Below are 22273 nucleotides of genomic sequence, written 5' to 3'. Positions count from 1 at the left end.
AACATCAATGAGTTTGTTAGGATGCTTTGGGATGTTAAAACAGGAAAGATTGCTATGGTTACTAATCTACACGAAGCCGGTGGTGTAAGTTTAATATGGATGTTTTAAAATACAACATATTTTATCTTTAGATTGTTAGAAATATATTATTTTAATTATTTTATAATAAATTGATTGTTAGAAATAGACTATTTTAATTGTTTTATAATAAATTGATTGTTAGAAATAGATTATTTTAATTATTTTATAATAAATTATTTGGCTATAATGTTACAAGTTAATTTGATCGGTTATAGAATAGTTTGAATGATGTATTGTAAACTGGTTCAGCCCAATTTTTGAAGAGCGCCGAAAGCAAAATTTTAATTTATTTATTTACTTTCTTTCGAATCACAGATGAAATGTTTAAAATACTGGCCATCGATCGGCAAGGTAAAGACTTTCAGAAAGATAAAAATTGAACTGATTGAAGAGGATGTATTGGCCCATTTTACTATTAGGACATTGAAAATATCAAAAGTAAGTAGCCTAAGCTAATCCTGTAGTTTTATCTTTAGTATCGTTTCTGACAATTCTTCTTCTTAAATTTGTGATGCCATCGAGTTGTCGATAACGGAATTCATAATAATAATAATAGCAAGACAAAAAATTCCGTTACACAGGGTCTTAGTATACCTAGCCTCTTTTAAAAGCTTTTGCAAATACGTTTATTGAATAGGGTGTAATTTCATGTTAAAAATATTATATTTGAAAATAAACTGTAGGATGGGTGTGGATCTCGGACAATAAAACATTGTCATTATACATCATGGCCTGATAAAGGTGTCCCTACTGATATGGCGTCATTGGTAGAATTCAGAAACAAGATACTTAAAGTCAAATCACCACAACCAGGACCAATGGTGGTACACTGTAGGTTAGTTCGCTTTTAAATATTTGATATAAACCTGTTGTTATCAAAAGAAGCCGATCTTGTGGGGTCGCTATTATCTGTATGATTATTTATTATCAGAGATTAATATCGTAGAGATGGTGTGTAGTGATGAAAACGAAACGGGGATTGACCCTATATAATACAATGGTTTCGTTAATTCTGTGTTGTATAACAAAAACTGTGTTTGGAAATGCCATGATAATGTAAATATTTAAAGCACTGTCTTAATATGAAGAAACCCGATCGTGAAATGAAATGAAATGAGGTTTAACGTCCTAATGTTCTGCCCCAGCTGGGCTAATGAAGACGGAAACGTTTCGTCATTATAGTTCTAATATCGGCTGCCTTATGCACCGGACTTGAGTAAATTTATACACAGATTTTGGGGAGATATATTGGCATGATTAGAACAGTTGTACTTTCATTGGTTATTTACAGAACACAACTAAGAACACGAGAATTGATAGAACTTGTCATATTTTAACTAAATTTGCTTTTAATCATATTCAATTGGAGATACGAATATTAATAGTAAATTAACGAATACATTTATATCTAAATCTGTTTCATGTTTTTCAGTGCTGGTATTGGACGGACAGGAACATTCTTAGCTTTAGATTATCTGATAGATGAAGGTAAAGCTGAAGGTTCTGTTGATGTTTTTAAATGTGTTTCACAGATGAGAAAAGAAAGGACGAATATGGTTCAAACTGATGTAAGCTGAAAATCATTTTAAAATTATAACTATTTTTTCATTTCAATAATATGCAACAAAATTCCATGTGCGGTGTTTTCCATAGGTTTAGAATCAACTCAGTATTCATACTATATATGGTGGTTTTTAAAAGATTAATATCAACCCAGTATTAATACCAGGTATGGTGTTTTCTTTAAGATTAAAATAAACTAGTATTAATACCATGCATGGTGCTTTCTATATGATTAAATTTAAATCAATGTTAGTACCATTGCATTCCTTTCTATAGGTTTAAAATTAACTCAGTATTGATACAATGAGTAACTCAGTATTCCTCGACAGATCCACATGACATCTCTATTTTCAAGTTTTAAGTAAACACTAAAGACACTTTCTAGTTACCAAATATTATGTGCTAGAACAATAGTTAAGCTCATTGCCAAGCGCTTAGAAATGACCAGAGGACATAATTTAGCGCTATATAAGACATTTTATTATTATTATTTACCCTTTGTACGAAAAACCTGCATCATGGAAGTATAATTTCTGGTTCAATGAGGTGTGTTATCTGGTTGACTATGTATTATTCTTCAGATTTGTTTAAAGTTTATTTTTCATGAAAAATATTTGTAGGATCAGTATGTATTTCTACATGAAGCTATATTAGAATGGTATATAGCTGGTGATACTACAACTACTGTTACAGCTTATCAAGGTGTTTATCAAGATCTTCTTAAAGTTAAACAAAGTTCTGGTAAATGTGAACTAGAAGAAAAGTTTGAAGTAAGTTCACTATTATTTTCCAATATTCAAGTATAAGAAAGAAACAAAAAATCTAACTGATCCTGAGGACGATTCCAAAGTTAGTGACAATGAAAAGATGTCAGAAACATAGTTCGGATTATATGGTGTGTGATTAACCAGTCACAATAAAAAGTAGTTCTAATCTCCAATCAAATTTCAGAGTTTCCATTATTCACATATTCTGAGCCCAGCTATGAGTGTTGGAAGATGCAGCGTTCATTGTCTAGAGAGTTTATTTTGGACTTGTTATGTTAATAAATGTCTAAGTAATAATTTATATAACATTTGAACTTTGAAGCCAAAATAAAGACCTGCGATAGGCAGAATTAGTCCTTACATAATGCATCTTGAAAGCTATAAGAAATTATAAATGTTGACTATACAAGGAATATTATCTTATTTCAAGTAGAAATAATATATCCCGGTCTGGACTGTTGTGATATATTTAATGACCCATGGTCATGGGTTTTGTTCATCTGTCCGTAGTAAAATATTTCCTTGTTTCAACCAATGCAGTTATACAGTTATGGTTCATATCCCACAATTGAGTTAATTTGGTAGTATGACAAATACCCATTAATTTTATGCCTTATTGTAGATGATGGGCCAGGTTTGTCCAAAATATACAGACGCTGATTATTCTACAGCTTTACTGAAAGAAAATAAAATTAAAAATAGAGTGTCAACAATATTAGCGTGTACGTAATATTATTTATTTCGAGATTTAAAATTTACCCTTTTCTTTAAAATCAAAAGGAGTATTCTGGCATGATATGAATCGCTTGTGGTTTTACATGCATTTAATAGATACATGTATTACCGCGGCAGTGATCTCACTTATTTTAAAATAATATTGCATGGAAATGAAATGACATGGGGTTTAATGTCTTATTTGTCTGCATCAACTGGGATAAGGAAAACTGGCATACACCATGAAATGTGTTATTGGGCAATTTTGCCTTGACAGTGGCACTATTTCGATTTTTGACAGGAATCTGTAACGTGCTGCCAATGGTATACACGGACCTCGGTTTTCGTCACATCTAGATAACTACACGGGTTTATTTCCTTGTCGAGCCTTTCGTCTTTCGTCACTGATAAAGAGAAACATAGGCGTACAGGCTCGACGAATGTTAGTGGGGGCGGGGGAAAACCTGAAATGCCCGAAAAGAATTCCGGTTACAGACGGCGGAGCCGGTCGCCTATAGTGTAGCCCCCTCCCCAAGATTATATGGAAAATTTGACGGCCGCAAACGCGTTTTCCTGATAGTGGGAACCTTGCATTAAGACGGCTGTATTACATATTTCTATGTAACTATTGTAACACCTCACTGGTTTGCATGAATAAAATGAATAGTCAAACCTTTTATGCTCCTTAACGCTGTCACGTGTGTAAAAATTAAATAGATATTTGAGTAACTTCCTTGTTGAATAAGTATGCCAATAATAATAATTATATAATATAAAGAAGACGGTGTGTGAAATTGTATACGTTTGTATAACATCAATTCATTATTTATACATTTGGATTATGACGTGACTTTAACAAATGTTGAATAACCAGAAGCCTTTTATGAAGAGTATTTATTTCACGTTTCACCGGTGTCCTCTTACCAAGATAAATTTAGAAATATCTGATAAATTTATACATAAAATCGGGGGGTGGGGGGTGCAGAACCTGAAATACCCGGACAAATTGCGGGTTTCGTACGTCTATGAGGGGTGTTGTAGAAAATTGAAATGGTTCTGTTAAGAGTTTAGTTATTGATGGAAGATAACTTCATTTAAGACTTTCTTATCTTACTCTTCTTTGTCGGAGATTAATTTAGTTAAAAAAAAAATATAAAATTTCCAGTTTGTTTGTTTCTAGAAAAAGCACATGTTTAGAGTACAAAATACAAAATTTCTTTCATAACCGAGTGTTAGTTCGTTAATAGTTTATAAGGAGAAAGCAGACAGGAAAATCCCGAAGAACTTTCTTGGCCAACACCAGTATCGAACCCGGAACCCCCTGGTTATTAAATCAGCACCATATTCGCAGAACCGCCTTATTTTATAGAAGTGCATTAGATTCACCTAATAACTGACTACAATAAAGAATAATTTAAATAATCTTTGGGTTTTAATTTTCATTCCAACGGAAGTATAATCCTTGCCACCCCTCTTAAAGCAACGTTCACATTATATGCAGAAATACCAATGACTTCTAAAATATATCTCAAGCCACCTCTCTTAATTCTAGATTGTATGCACTTTCACATTATATGCCCAACACCCATTATTTTCGAATTCTTGTATACGATCTATAATGTTAGCATGCTAGTATTTTAGTTGATAAAAATTTTGTAAAAAAGAAAAAGATTTAACGATATATTTTTAGATGAAAATACTAGAATACTTTTGACGATACCGGTTCCTAATACAACAGATTATATCAATGCTGTTTATATACCAGTAAGTAATGATTTGTTTTCGCATCACATGGATTTTGTGTACTGTTTTATACTTTCAAATGGTATGCTCGTGTATTAAAGGACAATGTTGGTGTCAGCCGTAGCAAAAATCACTGTGTTTAAATTATATATCGGATGTGTTTAACCAGTTCTATAACATATTGTAATATCTGTGGACACCAACATATTCCTTTAATGGACATATACAATGTATAGTCTTTTATACGTACCGGAAATTGTGCCTGTACTGGTACACGCATCCATTGTACTGTCGCGTCACGTTTTAGATATGATAATGAGTATTTTCAATCATTCTGGTGGTACATTATGAAATCACGCGACTTAGAATGTACAAATAAAACCAAATCTATACTTGGTTTACGCTTTGTGGATGATACCAGTAAAGACTCGGAGCTCTAGATAAATACTTATCAACACGTACCCACAAGTAGACCAAGAATTGAACAGGTGTGGTTGAATCTACTGCGGTCCATGCCGATAGGCACATACCCGATGTCTTATCTCGAGATGTAGGTTATAATAATGTATGATACTACCTCTCATTTATTTCAGAGTATTGACATAAAATCTAATTGCTGGTGTAATTTTGAATTATAATTTGTAGAGTTACAGAAAGAAAAGAGCTTATATATTGACCCAGACACCATTACCTAATACTGTTATAGATTTCTGGAGAATGGTTGTACAAAAGGAATCTCAAACAATCGTTCACATGGATCATGGACAAGATAAAACTAAGGTAAAATTGGACATGGTTTATAACTATCCTGACAAGTTATAGATAAAATTTATTAGTATTGTGTAATCTTAAAGTATAGGGAACAGGAAGTGGTTAAGGCAGTTTCTACATTTTTTCAACAACGCATCGGGCTATCAAATGATACCATCGTTTACCCTACCTTATCTTGTACAAGACACCCAAGGACTGATTGACAACGTGGAAAACACTTTACAATTATTGACCATTCAAAATGTTATGAATAGCTTTACGAGCATGGTAGCGTAAGACACCCATGGTTAGATGGGGGGGGGGTACGAACGGATTCCTGGGTGTCCTAAGTGTTGTAATTTTTGATCCACACTTACTATAGGATAAAATATTATAGAGTGTAATAGATGTTGGAATATGGTATACCTTGGGCTTTACTAGCTAGGTCAGGAAATGTTGAATATGTGATGTTAACTACTTTATGATTATGTATGTATAATATTTGTTTAGGGTATTGGTCAGTACCTACCAGGAGATAAACCACTAACCTGTGACCCCTTTACTATAACTAAAACAGAAGAAATACAACATGAGTTTTATACAATTATAACATGTCAGGTTACAGGCAATTCACAAGATGTAAGTTGAGTATTAGATATTTAGGATTAAGTTTGTTCTAGCTTTGTAGATAAAATCACCATGTATGACAAGGTTTGTCAGCTTTTGTGTGGGATTTCTCACCACAAGAGTTACACAAGATATTGGACTTGGAAAATAAAATTTTCAAAGGTTTCTTCTCCGACCCCCTGGAACTACATTTTGTGGTGTTTTTTTTACCATAACTGTTCCACAAGATATTTGACGTAGAAAGAAATGCAATTATTGATTTGCCTTCTACGCCCGTAAAAACAATTCTAATACTTAGGTACTACTACACGAGGTTGGTGCGGAAAAGTAGGATGTTAAAACACCATTTCATTTCTATTGCACAAGAGTTTCAACTAAAACTATACAGACTAGAATACAATAAAACCATCCTGGATTAGATAACAGTTTTTTATGCAATGAAGGCTGTCTATGTGTTATTAGTATAAATTACATCCTTCTACTGTGCGATGAAATAAGTATAAAGTTTCATGAAGCTATATATTTTTTTTCTTTAAGAAAATGTTTATTTAATCTTAATGTGAATGATATAACGATATAAAGTATAGATAAAGAGGCTTGTAGACTTTTATGACATCAAGACATTTTCCTTTTGATCAACAGCTAGAATGAAAATAAATGAAATGAAGTGGGGTTTAACGTATTGCTTTTCTACAACTGGGATAATGAAGACGCGCATAGGACGTGTAGCTTGCCAAGAGTGAGTTATTGCCGCCACAACCTACTCTTTTTCCGAATTTCAACGTGTCCTACGTTTTTCACCCCATCCCCACCCACTGATGATCTACCGTGGATCCCAATTCGGTCCGGATAATCGCGTTTGCAAGTTCGTGCGCCAGTGAGTAATTGGTCATTTATACGGAGTGTGAAAGCTTCGACACGGACATTTGCAGATGAAACTGGCGCATAGACAGACGATTTTACCATGTATGCCTTTTGACTTCACACTTTTGACTAGTGAAAATCGTTCTCTCGAACTATTCCCCAAAATGTGAAAGAAATTCCGACACATTCGCGTTCCTGTTAGTGTATACGACTCCATCCAAGTAGTTAAATCAATCAAATGCGATCCCCGCTTTCACTGTCGCGGCCCCGCTTAGTAGTGTAAATGACCACCCAGAAGGTTACTGCGACTATATAATGAATCTAGCGCAATCATCACTCTTAGGGAAAATTGAAAAACCTACAAATACCATGTATTTGAGCCAGTGACAGCTAACAATGAGAACAGACTCCGTCTGCATGGTAAACGGCATAGTTAAACACAGCTGAATTATCTGGCCATCTCCTTTTAAACTAATATCGCAAAGAACAATGAGTGTCTATACGGGGATGTGTAGATAAATATAAAAATATAAGTAGATAGGACACCAAAAGAAACAGACAATGAAAGTTACCTATGCGGAACCATTTTGTTATTTTCTGTGGGTGGGCATATAAAGAACAATAAAGAAATGTGAAGTTTTGTCGAACGATTTCGTTTCTGGGTAGATTGTAAACATATGAGACACATATGATAATGTTATGCCTATATATGGTTATATGCGCAATACGGGGTTAAAAGAACTGTACCCGGATACCCTACTCCAATGTTAATTATCCAAAAAACTAAACGCCCACAGTCACCATTTAAACAAGGATCTATGTCTTTTTGTCTCATGCGAACGTGTTCGAAAAGCCTAAGACTCAAAGTCTGAATCACTGAAATACAAAATGAAATGAAATGTTGTTTAACGTCATACTTTTTAGCTCCGATTGGGCATACGCCATGCATTGAGCTATGAAATACATTTTGCACAGACAGTGGCACTACTACCTACCAACTGCCAAAGGACCTTTTAAGTGCACGTCAACGAACACGAGACCTCTGTTTTCGTCCAATCCGAAAGACTAGATACTGTCCTAGCACTAAAAGCAAAAATGATGGACCTCAAGAAAACCCACGAGGTTAGACAGAAGACTCAGCTAAACCCGACAAGGTTAGACAGTTCTGGGGGTCTGAGAATACATTTTTGAAAAAATTGAATTTATTCCATATCCAATATCTTGTGGAACTCTTGTAGCGAATAAAATCTTGTAGAATTTACTTTTGTAGTAATGCCTTCGTAATCGTAAATATAACTACAGGTTAGTTCGTTTCTACAACTTTATTATTAAAACCGCTTTGCATAGATGTTTCTCGTTCTCAATAACTTGTATATAGCTTTTGATAGCTGCTCTTGGTAAGCTCTGATGAATTTCGCCCAACAGATCCCGGTAGCCACAGACCGGGAGGAGAACATTACCCTAGACTGGCCTTGGCGTTAATTTCCTTCCCAAATATGGATGAACATTTCAAATGATTTTGAATTTATCCTGATATTACATGTACATATTATGTCTTTGTAGCTTAGGAGGGACTTATAGAAGATTAGTTATTTTGCAAACTAAATAAGTTGCCTCATTAAATAAAGTTTTTATTATTATTATTATATTATTATTATTATTATTATTATCGCTTAATGTGATCAAATCATTTTATAATATATGCAGTTACTTTGGCAAAAGTGTTACGTTTTAGAGATATATTCAAGAGATTAGACCATCAACAGTGCGATAAATATATTGGCAACTCTTGGGGGTAGTTTTATACGTTTACTTTGTATGAGATCTTTATTGAGATGTTTTTTCTTTTATATTAACACAGAATGAGATAGATCATACGGTAAGAATCTACCAGTGTACATTCTGTAAATCATCTACTCCATTTTTCACCCTGTTGGAACACATTCAATCATGGACATATGATCAAAAAGAAAACCCAATTATTGTACACTGTCGGTAAGTTAAAATATACATGTGGTGTAAAGTAAATTGTTTCTAATAAGGTTATGAATTGAAATGGGGTTTACCGTCTTATTTGCTTGATAAAGACGAGAGTGTCATTGTCGCAACGTTGCATGTTAATAAACCAGTAATTGTTATTCCATAAAATAGTGTTAGTGTGTTACCGTCTTATTGTCTGCACCAACTTGGCTAATGAAGATGGACATAGTCAGTTCTGCTCGGAAAGCGACGTTTCTACCTACTCAGGGGCTCTTTTACATGCACACCTAAGAGTACACACGTGGGCTTTGTTTTGTTGAACAACCGAACGACTAGAGACGTTTCGTCTCGCACCACTGATAAGGGGAAAGCAGGTTGAAATCCCGTTGAACGTACATGGATTAAATATGGGACCTCCTGTTTACTCATGGTCCATGGAGACATCTTGGCTCCCAAATAAGGTTATAACAGTGTATCAGATAGTTGTATTCGAAAAAATAATTAACATTCACTTTTAACTTGTGATATGAGATACCTGAAAGTTAAAAGGGAGATAACTCACATTTCGATCTTTTGAAAAGAATACGGATAATCGGGACAAATGCAGTATATTGTGAACCTACTCCCACCGCCCTAACACATACACACACACACACACACCTTTCTCTCAACATTACCACACCATGGGCGTACATATCGATTTTGTTTGGGCGGGGAGGGGGATGAGACCCACTGATGCACATTCCCTGGACTATTTTGTAGAATTCTGATGTATAGGTTTCCTTGATTTATAAAAGAATACGGAAAATCGGGACAAATGCAGTATATTGTGAACCTACTCCCACCGCCCTAACACACACACACACACACCTTTCTCTCAACATTACCACACCATGGGCGTACATATCGATTTTGTTTGGGCGGGGGGGGGGGGATGAGACCCACTGATGCACATTCCCTGGACTATTTTGTAGAATTCTGATGTATAGGTTTCCTTGATTTATAAATTCTTTGCTAATATTGAATATCATCCCCAAATGACCTAACTGACCTTTATAATATCGCCTAATTTAATAGTAACGTCTTAAAACCTCCATACATGGAAACTACTTGACCCTTTAGCACGTACATGTATTGTGTTATCCAATCAAAGCAATCACATGTATACAAAGATATATTCATACATATATTAAGCATTTGGGATTTCCCCCCTTCTATTTTGGCCTTGTTCGTTTACCTCATTAATTCATTTAGTCACCGATGCATAATTTTGAGACCGACGGCAGTGACTGCACTTATTTTGAGACCGACTGCAGTGACTGCACTTATTTTGAGAACAACTATTTGTGAAACTTTCTAAAAACCAGGAACTCGGATAAAGAATTTATTCTAGTCCCCAAGCATATTGATTTCATGGATTTACATAATTTTCACCAAAGTCCTCTGATTCAGATATCTAAAACAGGTAAAAATATTAAATTGCATGAGCATTGAAGAACTGTAAGTATGGAAATATGCAAATTTACTTTTTAGAAATGGAGTGAACAAGGGAGGACTATTCTGTGTTCTGGCAGCCATTTTAGAACGACTAACCATAGAACAAGACGTCAGTGTGTTACAGACTATAATACAGCTCCGAGTATCCAGACCACAAATTATTACTTGTTATGTAAGTATGCACATGCCTTTCAAATTACATCAAATAACGCAAATCAATGTATTTCCCGTTTGTTTTGGTAATATTGGTCAGTATAGTATTCAGTTTAAGATTGTGACCGCGACCAGTACCATATCTTGCGGGTGGGGGACAAAGTGAGACAAATAGCCCCCGCCCCCAACATACACACACATTCTCTAGGACCTCATTTGGTCCACAATCGGGGGCTTCCATTTTGACTTCTAACATTTAATTTGATAAGATCCCGTTTACCCCAAAAAGGCTCATTGTTTAATTTTATCTTTGGCTGGTAGTCTGTTAATAGACATATTTTATAGTGCCACCAGTCCGTTAGAAAATGTGAGATCATTCATACATTAATACAGATATAATAGGTTTTGAGGTTTGAAAATGATGTTCAACAGTAATTCTGTTTTCTAATGTATTACTACCCCCCTCCCCCCACGAGATATTGCATTTCTTTTAGCCGTGGAAACATTGTATGTAGCTTAATCGGGGGACTGACAAGCCCCAATTATGTTTTCTTACCTCCACCCCCACTCCTTCACTCCCCCGAATTCACAGTTGTGTCCTAACATTTCATTTTAATCTCTAATATTATTCCAGGAACAAGTGAAATTTTGTTTCGATGCTGTTGGTAATTATCTGGACCATTTCTCAACATATGCCAATTCTTGTTGATTGTAATTATAATATCCTATTGTAATAGTGTGATAATTGCAAAATGTTTTTAATTGCTTTCGTAAGCTGGTTTTGGATTTTCTTTTTAATTGTATGTTAAGTTTGCTACAAGGTTTGCTTTATTATTTAAAGTTTATACTACTTAATGTATACATGGGCTTAGGTCTGAACTTAATGGTTATATTTTGTTTATTATACTTTATAAATATTTCAAGTTTATTATATTATATTACTATTGCATTTTGTTACAAACATTGCATCTTGTTTAAACTATAATATGTTGTTAAAAAGTATTATATTTTGCTGCTAAAAGTATTATGTTTTATACGCATTTTAAATATATTTTTTTTCGTTAAACCCACTATATTTTGTATTGTTAAGCTATATTTTGTTTTGTTAAATACTTATATTTTGTTAAATCTATTATATTTTGTTAAATCTATTATATTTTGCTAAATCTATTATATTTTGTTAAATCTATTATATTTTGCTCAATCTATTATATTTTGCTATAGCATGTTTTATAAGAATAAACATGGAAATGTTAAAATACCAAAATAAAAACGAAGTCACTATGTACCTTTCGGTTTAAATACTGGGTCTGAAGCAAAGTTAATTTTGTTTCCATTTGATTTCTTTGTGAGTAGATAATACCAGAGTTTGATCAACACCAGACAATTGGGAGTTTATATTGAATATTATCGGCGTTTATTTTTCCTCATTTCAAATTGTATTTGGTGCTATCTGTTTTCATTTTTTTTTTATTTGAATTAATTAATTTTACTTTGTTTATATCAAGCATATTTTTTTCGCTAAATAATAGTTTGAAAAATTTGAGTGGTGTACATTTCTAGGAATTAATGTCACCTATATTGTGGATGACATCCATTCAGTGACGGGTTAAACAGTAAACCAACCAATATTAAACCCAATTCGTTTTATAACGGGCCTGACAAGGACAGCTGTCTAGTCGTGTATACATTGACGTGCACGTAAAATTTCCCCCAAAGCGCACTGTATGGTGCATGCCCGTCTTCATTAGCCCAGTCGGAGCAGAACAGTAGGACGTTAAACCCCATTTCATTTCATTTTTTTCATTTCGTTTTATAACCGTTAGTTGGACTGACATTTCCTTATTCTGTCTGTTTTATTATTATGAGACTTACATTATAGCTTAGGTCATCAATGATAATCTTATATAAAACACATTGTCCAAGCGTGATAATGAATGTTGTGTTCACTTAAAATTATCATTAGTTTTCATTTCCCATGATCTTATTTTTATTTAAATAGATCAATACTAAAGTAAATTCTGTCTAGCTAAAGCATGCATTACTTTTGATTGCGTTAGTGCCTGTTATTATTTAAATCAAGCAATTCTACATTAGTGTTTATCCCGTATGCTCCAGTAATATTTGATTTAATTTTTATCCACTAACATCTACGGAGGGATATCATTTAACCTGTCTATAATACTGTACCTAGAAATATTTGGTGATAAGGTGTTGTTTCAATCTCTTTAAATTGTAATATTATTTTCTTTACATATTTAATCTATAGATGTAAACATTTCAAATATAAAATATATCTTAAGCTATTGTTTATTTTAGAATGAAATAAAATGTTATAAATTATATACTAAACAGCAAAAAAAAACCATCAGAACGATTTCGAAATCAGAGAGGCACTTTAATCAAATCATTCTAGAAAATGACTTACTAAATGGATCAAAGCAATTTTTTGTGAACAGTATGTTGACAGATTAGTGATTAATTCATCACAATTCCAAGACATTACGAGAAGGTTTAGGGTCTGTACACAGTGTATTTATCAGTATCTGGTGTGTCCACCGCGAGTGTCAATAACAGCAGCGCAGAGTCTGTACATGGAGTGGACCAGACGATTGATGAACGCCATTGGCACCTGGAACCACACTCGCTCAGAAAAGCCTGGCGCAATCCATCGGCTGTGTTTGGGCTCGGTACGATGTTATTAAGTCTCTTCTGAATTTCATCCCAAAGATGTTCAATCGGGTTTAAGTCCGGACTAAGGGTTTGCCAGTGCATATCGTTGACACCGTTCTGCGGTAGATAGTCCCGAGTAATTCTGGCGATGTGGGCACGGGAATTGTCATTCTGAAAACCATTCTTTCGATGACGTGCGAAATGTGGTATGACGTGGGGTCTGAGAGCTTGATCGATGTAGCGCACTGTTGTGATGCCACCTCCTCTCCCTGGACCAAGATTTTGGAACACTACATGACCCACTCTCTGGTCCAGGCCGATTCCATCCCAAACCATTATGCTTGGACCTCCCCATGAGTCTCGTGCCATGACACATTGGTCAGAATAACGCTGGCGGCCACGTCGACGCCATATTCTGGTCCTGTCATCTGCAATTGATACGCAATGCCGACTCTCATCTTTGAACAGAACCGTTCTCCATTGCCTCTGTCGCCATTCTGGTGTTGTTGGGCAAACTGTAGACGTTCACGTCGATGGCAATGGATGTTCTCTCTGGTGACACGTCGGCGCACTATATCGGTACTGATGGGTCTTCCGTGTGTTTCCACTGTCTGACGCGCTGTCTCAGATGCCTGTGTCAAGGGATTCTGCACGTGCTGTCGCACAACATGGCGGTCTTGTGGTAACCTTTGGTCTACCAGTTCGGGGGCGATCATCCGTGGTGTTGGTGGCCCGAAAGCGTTGCTGAAGCCTGTAGATGGTCCGAACATTGACCTGGAAGTGATTGGCAACGGGGGGATCACGTGGCTAAGTGGGTAAGACGCTAGCTCGCTAGCCTGGAGGTCGGGTGTTCGGTCCCTGCATTGGCCGAGAAAGTTCATCCAGATTTTCCGGCGTGGTTCTCCCTTGTCAGTGATGCAGGACGGAGGGGCTGACAAGGAAAGCTGTCTAGTCGTTCGAATGGGACGAAAAACCGAGGTCCCGTGTACACATTGACGTGCACGTAAAAGATCCCTTGGCAGTTGGAATTCGATATAAGAGTAGGCCGTAGTGCCGCTGTCCGGGCAAAATTTCCCTCATTGCACACTGTATGGCGTATGCCCGTCTTCATTAGCCCAGGTTAGCAGCAGAACAGTAGGACGTTAAACCCCATTTCTTTTTCTTTTTTTCGATTGGCAACGGCTTGAGCAGTGTGGCCAGCGTCGAGTCTTCCAAGCGCCTGGTTCCTCGAAGCTGTCGTGAGTCGTGGCATGCTGCTGACGTTGTAGAGTGAATGATTCAACCAGGTATGGGAGTGCATTTTATAGGGCTGGTCCCGGTGAACAACACTTGCAGCATTACCATCTCAGAAGTCAGGTTGCGTTTTTGAGAACATTTCCTGGGTTCAATTCTGTCTTTGGGAAGGAGCCTTATTGCTCAGGTAAAGTTGGAGATGTGGTCACAAATATACAAGAAAAACATTTGGCAAGTTTTATGCAATGCGTCTATTCAGAGTAACACACCAACCTGACGTTTCTTTTGCTGCTTAGTATATATACCTGCATCACATGTACTGTAGATATATACACACGGTGGAGATGGTTAATTTCACCACGTACAAATGTAGTTCATTCCAATACTCTCTCTCCCCCTCTCTCTCTCTCCCTCTCTCCCTCTTATTTCTATATTGTTTAGCAGAAACCGTTAAACTGAAAACCATGTAAATGTTGTATAACAGATTCGATGATGCTAAAGAATCAAATATGAAAATAAAACAAAACTCCATTTTAAAATATATAAATATATCGTAGATTATACTTTAACAATTAATTTTATTGTAGTAAAGTAAATATACCACTAGTACATGTGTTGTTCATTATGATTGTATATATTGCTAATATTTTTGACCAAGCAATCAGCAGTCACCTCCCCTGAACCTGAATGCTGAATGATGCAAAACCTGGTGTGGTCGGAAGATAAGGCGAGAGAGAGAGAGAGAGGGCGAGAGAGAGAGAGGGGAAGAGAGAGGGGGTGGAGAGAGAGAGGGAGGAGAGAGAGAGAGAGAGAGAGAGAGAGTTTAACGTCCACTCGACACAAACTAGGTCATTTCGAGACTAACATATGGTTCAACTTTATTTCAATAATTCGCTTGTGCGTATGGGTATTTAGCAGTGGGAGGAAACCGGAGGAAACCGACGAGATTGGACAGGCGATCCTACTCCTTGTCACGTACAACCGGGGAATCGAAACCATGCCAATTGACTCAATGACAGACCTTATGATACAGCGCGCACGTGCTCGTACAATAAGGGGTCGCAATCCAATTTGATGCGGTTCGACATGCGTTAATATCAAAAGGAACCAATATCTTTGGGATATAAACATATTTTTAAAGTTTCATTAAAATCGAATGAGAGAGTCCACAACCTTGGTATTACATGCTTTTACACTACATTATTTGCGTAAAGGGGTTCGGACATTTTGACCGGAAGTGTCAGTCCGATTTTCACCAAATTGAATATCAACTGTAACTAAAATCAAATAAAAATTGTGACCTCTAGAGGGTTCACTGGCTAAAAACACAATTTTTTCGTACAATATTCGTTAAAGGACAATATTGGTGTCAGTCATTATTACATATGTGATAGAACTTGTTAAATACATTCTAAATATAATTTTAACACGGAGATCATTGCTACTGGAGATGTGTCACAAACACTTGAATAAACGGAAAGTAACAACAAACATGGCAAACATGAGTTATCCTTCTATATAACTGTCTGAAGTAACGAGCGATAACAGACACACGGTCGAATTAAAATAAAACCAAGTACAGACAATCCAAACCATAAGACAAAATTCGAAGTCCTACAAAAACGGTATTGGCAAAATAGTGTAATCAGCAAATGGACTTCACCGTGTACAAAATGCACGACAAACAGTGGTAACAGGTGTCCGGAAGAGTAAGCTTACCCTGCCTGGCGCTATAACTGCATCCAAACCATTCGTATACTGATGACACGCAAATCATAGATAATTTTCCACCAGAAAGTAAAACAGATTCCTATCTCAAAACAGAAAAATGTACACAGCAAATTAAAACCTGGATGACCTCAAATATGCTTAAATTAAATGATGATAAATCTGAAGTAATGATTGTGGGCACAAAACATAATCTACAAAAACTTGATTCATCAACATTAATTATAGCTGACTCTGAAATAATAACTCAAGATAAGGTTAAAAATCTTGGCGTCTTTTTAAACACAAGTCTAACAATGGAAACTCATGTCAACAACCTGTGCAATATCTGTTACTTTCATCTAAAATCCATCAGTTATATCAGACACCTGCTAACAAAAGATGCTACTCACACACTTGTCCGATCATTAGTGTTTTCGAGATTGGATTACTGTAATAGTATTCTTATTGGTCCAAACCAAAATCTACTCTCTAAACTTCAAGTTATCCAAAACAATGCTGCCAGAATAGTTAGTCAATCATCCAGACGCTCTCACATTAAACCAATATTGAAGGAACTACACTGGTTACCAGTTGGTTCCAGAATTGACAATAAACTTCTTTGTATTGTTTATAGATGTCTTCATAGTTCCAGTCCTGTATATCTACCAGAGCTAATAAACCGCTACGTACCACCCCGTAACTTAAGATCACAAGATTTGTGCTTATTACAGATTCCAAAGTATAATCTACAAACTTTCGGTTCGAAAACATTTCAATACAGTGAACATATGTTGTGGAAATCTTTACCCCCATCACCTTATGTGGATCCGGATATGTGTGTAAATAGTGACTATAGAGTAAATAGTACGCGCCCAGAGCATTCATTTGTGGATGGATTGGCGCTTTACAAATATGCCTTATTATTATTATTATTACTATATCATTAGACGAAATCTCGGTAAAATAGCGTGATTGGTCAATGGACTATCCGTATGCAAAATGCACGTGATGAACAGTGTTAACGACGTAGTAGACATAATCAGGCCGATAGTATACGCGTCGGTTAAATATACCTAGAATAATAGCCGAAAGAGACATGTTATATTTACCAATCATCTCAATATGACGGTCATTAAACCTTTTAAAGGTTTTATTAAGTTTAGTGGGCAAGTATCCCTGTAGTTGAAGCTTAGATGACAAATGCCTCGATCTACTTTAAAAATCAGAATAAAAGGAACAAGCTCCTCGATATGTAGAATATAATTATAATATTTTAATTAGATTTTTCCGAGTTGGGAACCCTTTACGCTAATTCTCTATCACTGTGTTGATTCTATCTTTATATATCCTCATTGAATCAACCTTTTTATACGTGCACTTTATAATGCGGACGTATATTGTTGTCGCCCCTGTCTATGTGTGTGTGTCGCCTACAGGCCACAATTCTTAAGTGATCATCTCGAAACTTTACATACTTATTCCTTATACCCTAAGGATGATCCGTATTGTTTTTCGGGCAAGCCCGACCCCCAGAGACAGGGCCACGCCGATTTCTTGTATTTGTTTGTTTGTCGTCTACAGGCCGCATTTCTTGAAGAACATCAATATCAAACATTAAACCTTGGTTTACAATAAGACAATAGTGTAGGGAGTGGCGATTTGTATGTCCACGGGTAGAGCATGGTTGTATCAAATATCAGACATATGTAATGATCACAGATTTAGTTCAGATGATTTTCTTTCCTAATCAAATAGAATAAAAGACTATATAGCTGTATGTTATATATCACAACAAATATGTTAATTATTATTTATATTAGTTCAAAAGAGGTGCGGCGATCTAGAAAAAGGCAAATTTACACATTTTCATACAATCAAGATTAGTAATTGATTGGTTGGTTCTTATTCTATGCTGAACACTAGTGCATCGGAGAGGGTTGGGCAATGGTCATCTTGAAATTTAGATATGTTAGGTGTCATGTATACAAATCCAATTTGGCAGTTATGTCGCTTTGGTGGTGACTATTCATATTTTTTTTTAAATAATGGCTTTCGCCGTTTCCTTCGAACGGTCTTGTTTGGGCAACTTGTTGAGAATATTTAGACATTGTGGTATTTCTGCTTACTCAACATGATATGTGAATGTTGACTTGTGGGTTCCTGTGCATATGTATGCAGAATGAATTTACTTGACCCCAAAAACGGAAAAATGCAGACGTTTTCTCACAGAGTGTTCTTATATGTTCCTGAATTTCATTTCATTGATCCTGTGGTGTTCAAAGAAGCAAACACTGGAATCAAACTGCTAAGCAAAGATGTCTAGCAAAATATTAAACCAAAACGTATAAATACTATTTAAACCTCACCTCTATAATATTCATGCGTTATCATTATTATTAACAAACATGAATTAGGATTAATAAAAACTTTAGATATGATCCTTGAAAGTAGAAATTTTAGGAGTGTTGTATATTGAATAGGCAATGCAAATGGATTTGTCTGAAACGGCAATTCTTAAATCATTTCACGAGCGTCGACATCTTGTTTTGGGGCTAGTTACCTCCCTTATGACCGAAAGCAGTACATGATAATGTAAAACATGTGAAGAACGATCTAAGTCACATTTTTGTCTTTTCGCATAAAAGGCAAAACAGACTTTTGGACGAGAATGCTTGACGCAAACAGAACAACGAGTGGATTTAATTACAACTTCAAAATGATGTTTAATACGAATCATAATTACCAGTACAACAATTGACTTCCACTTTTCAGCCAAATTAAGGTCAAATAAAGGGTACGATGGACGTATTTGTCCGGTCGTGTTTACCTGAAATTGATTGTTCCACAGAAAGCTTATACAATTTCCTACCAGACGGCGCCATTAACTGGGGTTCATTGAAAAGGTGACTTAGATCGTTCTTCCCCGGGGCTCTTTATGTATTAGGACGACGATCTACGCCAACTTCTTAGACATTCTACATACACAGCCTCACGATAATAACTGTGCTTCAGCATTATTTTACGGATGTTTTGCAACATTTTTACAAAGTGCAGATTTAATTTTGGTTTTTTTTTTGGTTTTTTTCAAGTATTTAAACATATGTGGTGAATCGACGGTTCTCTATTTAATCTTACTGAACCCAAGCCCGTTGATTATCTTTCGTTGATAATTTGAATTTATTGGTTTAATTATACTCAACATTTTAGTACATTTTATCATGGATTAAGCTGTGAATTGTTAGCTGTTGTCCACAAATTTGCAAATGCCAATGAATGGGTTTAAAGGGTGTATGTACATTATATAAACAGTTCATTGAATACGTGTTATTAAGATCATTGAATGTATAGAAAAACTACGTCGAAGTTAGTTTATAAATAGATAATTGCATGTCATTATGTAAACGCAGGGGGGATTTTCAAATATTTGCACAAACTTTCTCAATAAACAGGTATTGTGTCTGACAGCATATATATAGTTTGCGTTATGTTGAATGTCTTATTGTCATTGGTGTCGAAATGATATATCTACCTGTATTGAGGTACATTCTAGGCATAAATTACTTGTTTTTTGAATGCCCAACAGTACTTTGTATACTGCAGGTTATAGTATTTAATTGTTACCATTAATATCTACAATATACTGTAATAATTTAGAATATTTTAGAAAATAGTTTAAGATAACAATTTAAGAATTTTAAATGCGAAAGTCTTCAAAATGAATTATCGGGACAATAACGAATCTTTCAAAACATAAACGGTGCCAAGTAAATGATGAAATAATGATATGACATGCTAATGATATGTTAATTTATAACAATCCCTGATTCTTTATAAAACGTTTATTGGTAGGAAGTGCGTGTCAATATGGCCTGTCTGATTAATTTAACTGTTTTATTTACAAATGCTTGTTTATGTCAAACTTAGTGATTATAAGTAATTTCATATTAATATTCGATTGTAGTTTTGTACTTGAGTCTTTGAGGAATACCCGACTTATTAGCATTAAGTACTATTCGTTTAATCGCGGTCCTTTGATTATATGTATGAAATTTTCAATATAGTTTTTCGGTATTAAAGATTAAACAAGCCAACAGTGAGGCTGATGTCCCCCGCCGAAATAGGAAAATAATTAGAGGACACATATAAAAATCAAATTGCGTATCGCTCTGCTTACCCTGAGCAGAAAATGCTCATTATCAAACTTAGTCAAGGTATTACTGTAATGAAACTATACACCAAGTTTCATCAATCTCACTTAATTAGAACTAAAGTTATCGTGTCCCAAAGCATCAACCAATCAAATTGCTTATCTCTGCTTACCCTAAGCGGAAAATGCTCATCTTCGAACTCCATCAAGGCATTGACCTAATCAACACATACACCAAGTTTGAACATTCTAGCTCAATTAGGAAGAGAGTTATCGTGCCCCAAAGTATCAACCAATCAAATTGCTTATTTCTGCTTACCCTAAGCGGAAAATGCTCATTTTCGAACTCCATCAAGGCATTGACCTAATAAACACATACACCAAGTTTGAACATTCTAGCTCAATTAAAAGTTATCGTGTCCCAAAGCATCAACCAATCAAATTGCTTATCTCTGCTTACCCTAAGCGGAAAATGCTCATCTTCGAACTCCATCAAGGCATTGACCTAATCAACACATACACCAAGTTTGAACATTCTAGCCCAATTAGGAAGAGAGTTATCGTGTCCCAAAGCATCAACCAATCAAATTGCTTATCTCTGCTTACCCTTAGCGGAAAATGCTCATCTTCGAACTCCATCAAGGCATTGACCTAATAAACACATACACCAAGTTTGAACATTCTAGCTCAATTAGGAAGAGAGTTATTGTGTCCCAAAAAGTGTGACGGACAGACAGACGGACAGACAGACAGACAGACGGACGAACCCATTTTAATAGTCCCCTGCTTTCTTCGAAAGGCGGGGGACAAAAAAACACCCAAGGCTCTTGTAATATCTGCAGACACAGGTCAGTCAGAAGCGTTGCGTGGCAAGTTTCAATTTTCTTACATATTAACATGAGTTCCCGTATGACCACCATATGTAACCACATACCCTTGAGCTCTTCTTGGATTTCAATGCACAGTCTAGATTATACCTGGCGTAACAGCTACTAGTTGGATTAACAAGTCTCATAAATTTACACCAGAAGGATGAAACTGATCAGCAGTGAATATTCGCTTGGTCTCTACAATCATTGAAATGAATGACATCGGTGCGAGTTAATATGCTCTCAACATTAACATGTTTTCTTCTGCAAATCAAATTCTAACTCCATGTCCAAATATAAATGCCGAGTTGTTCAGTACCACCACAGGAATTACAAATGACCACTGGCAGACAGGCTGTGCGGTGGGTTACCCCTAACGGACACGCCCAAAATGCCACGGCCCCCAACTAGGATAGATTAGCGGGCACTGTTCCAGTAGTCCAAAATATTAAAAATTGTGCCAGGATGCGTAAAATACTATTACCTAGCACGTATGCAAGAGGCGATAAACTGCGGTTGTAAGAAATTGATTTTTGGGCAAAAAACGTTTTATGGGGCTAAAAATGCGTTTCTGACAAAACATATCCCTGCAACCGCCGTTTATCGCCTCTTCCATACGTGCTAGGTATTGCTGTACTACGTATTTAATTTTTTAGAGACGGGAACAGTGCCCGCTAATCTAGCCTAGTTGGGGGCGTGGCATGTTGTGGCGTGTCTGTTAGGGATAACCCACCCCACAAACAGTCTGGCAATGGTCATTCATGATTCCTATGCTAGTACTGAACAACTCCAGAGCTGTTTTAGGTGATACAGATTCCAGCTAATCTATCCTAGCTGTGGTCTGGAAATGAGATAACTCTTGTCAGGGATACTCCACCACTACAAATGTCTGGCAATTACAT

General features: G+C 35.9%; 1 protein-coding gene and 1 long non-coding RNA gene across 2 annotated transcripts; both read left to right on the top strand.

Annotated features, from left to right (window-relative positions):
- Position 1: 1 nt before the first annotated feature.
- Positions 2-9012, top strand: LOC126817747 (receptor-type tyrosine-protein phosphatase mu; the record flags this gene model as incomplete). The annotated part of the gene is made up of 10 exons (XM_050544888.2): positions 2-84; positions 397-519; positions 765-916; positions 1514-1649; positions 2265-2414; positions 3034-3133; positions 4816-4889; positions 5514-5648; positions 6129-6257; positions 8971-9012. Coding segments are annotated over exons 1-10 (1104 nt in total), but the record flags the coding sequence as incomplete, so codon positions are not given.
- A 2-nt stretch (positions 9013-9014) lies between these two features.
- Positions 9015-11613, top strand: LOC130012426 (uncharacterized). Its single transcript, XR_008787840.1, has 3 exons — positions 9015-9104; positions 10623-10758; positions 11374-11613. It is a non-coding gene; the product is annotated as an uncharacterized LOC130012426 (long non-coding RNA).
- Positions 11614-22273: the final 10660 nt, after the last annotated feature.

This window comes from Patella vulgata, chromosome 4, assembly GCF_932274485.2.
Source record: "Patella vulgata chromosome 4, xgPatVulg1.2, whole genome shotgun sequence".
NCBI classification, from domain to species: Eukaryota; Metazoa; Mollusca; class Gastropoda; family Patellidae; genus Patella; species Patella vulgata.
Note: the sequence above shows the minus strand (reverse complement) of the source record. Positions and strands in the feature narration are given on the sequence as shown.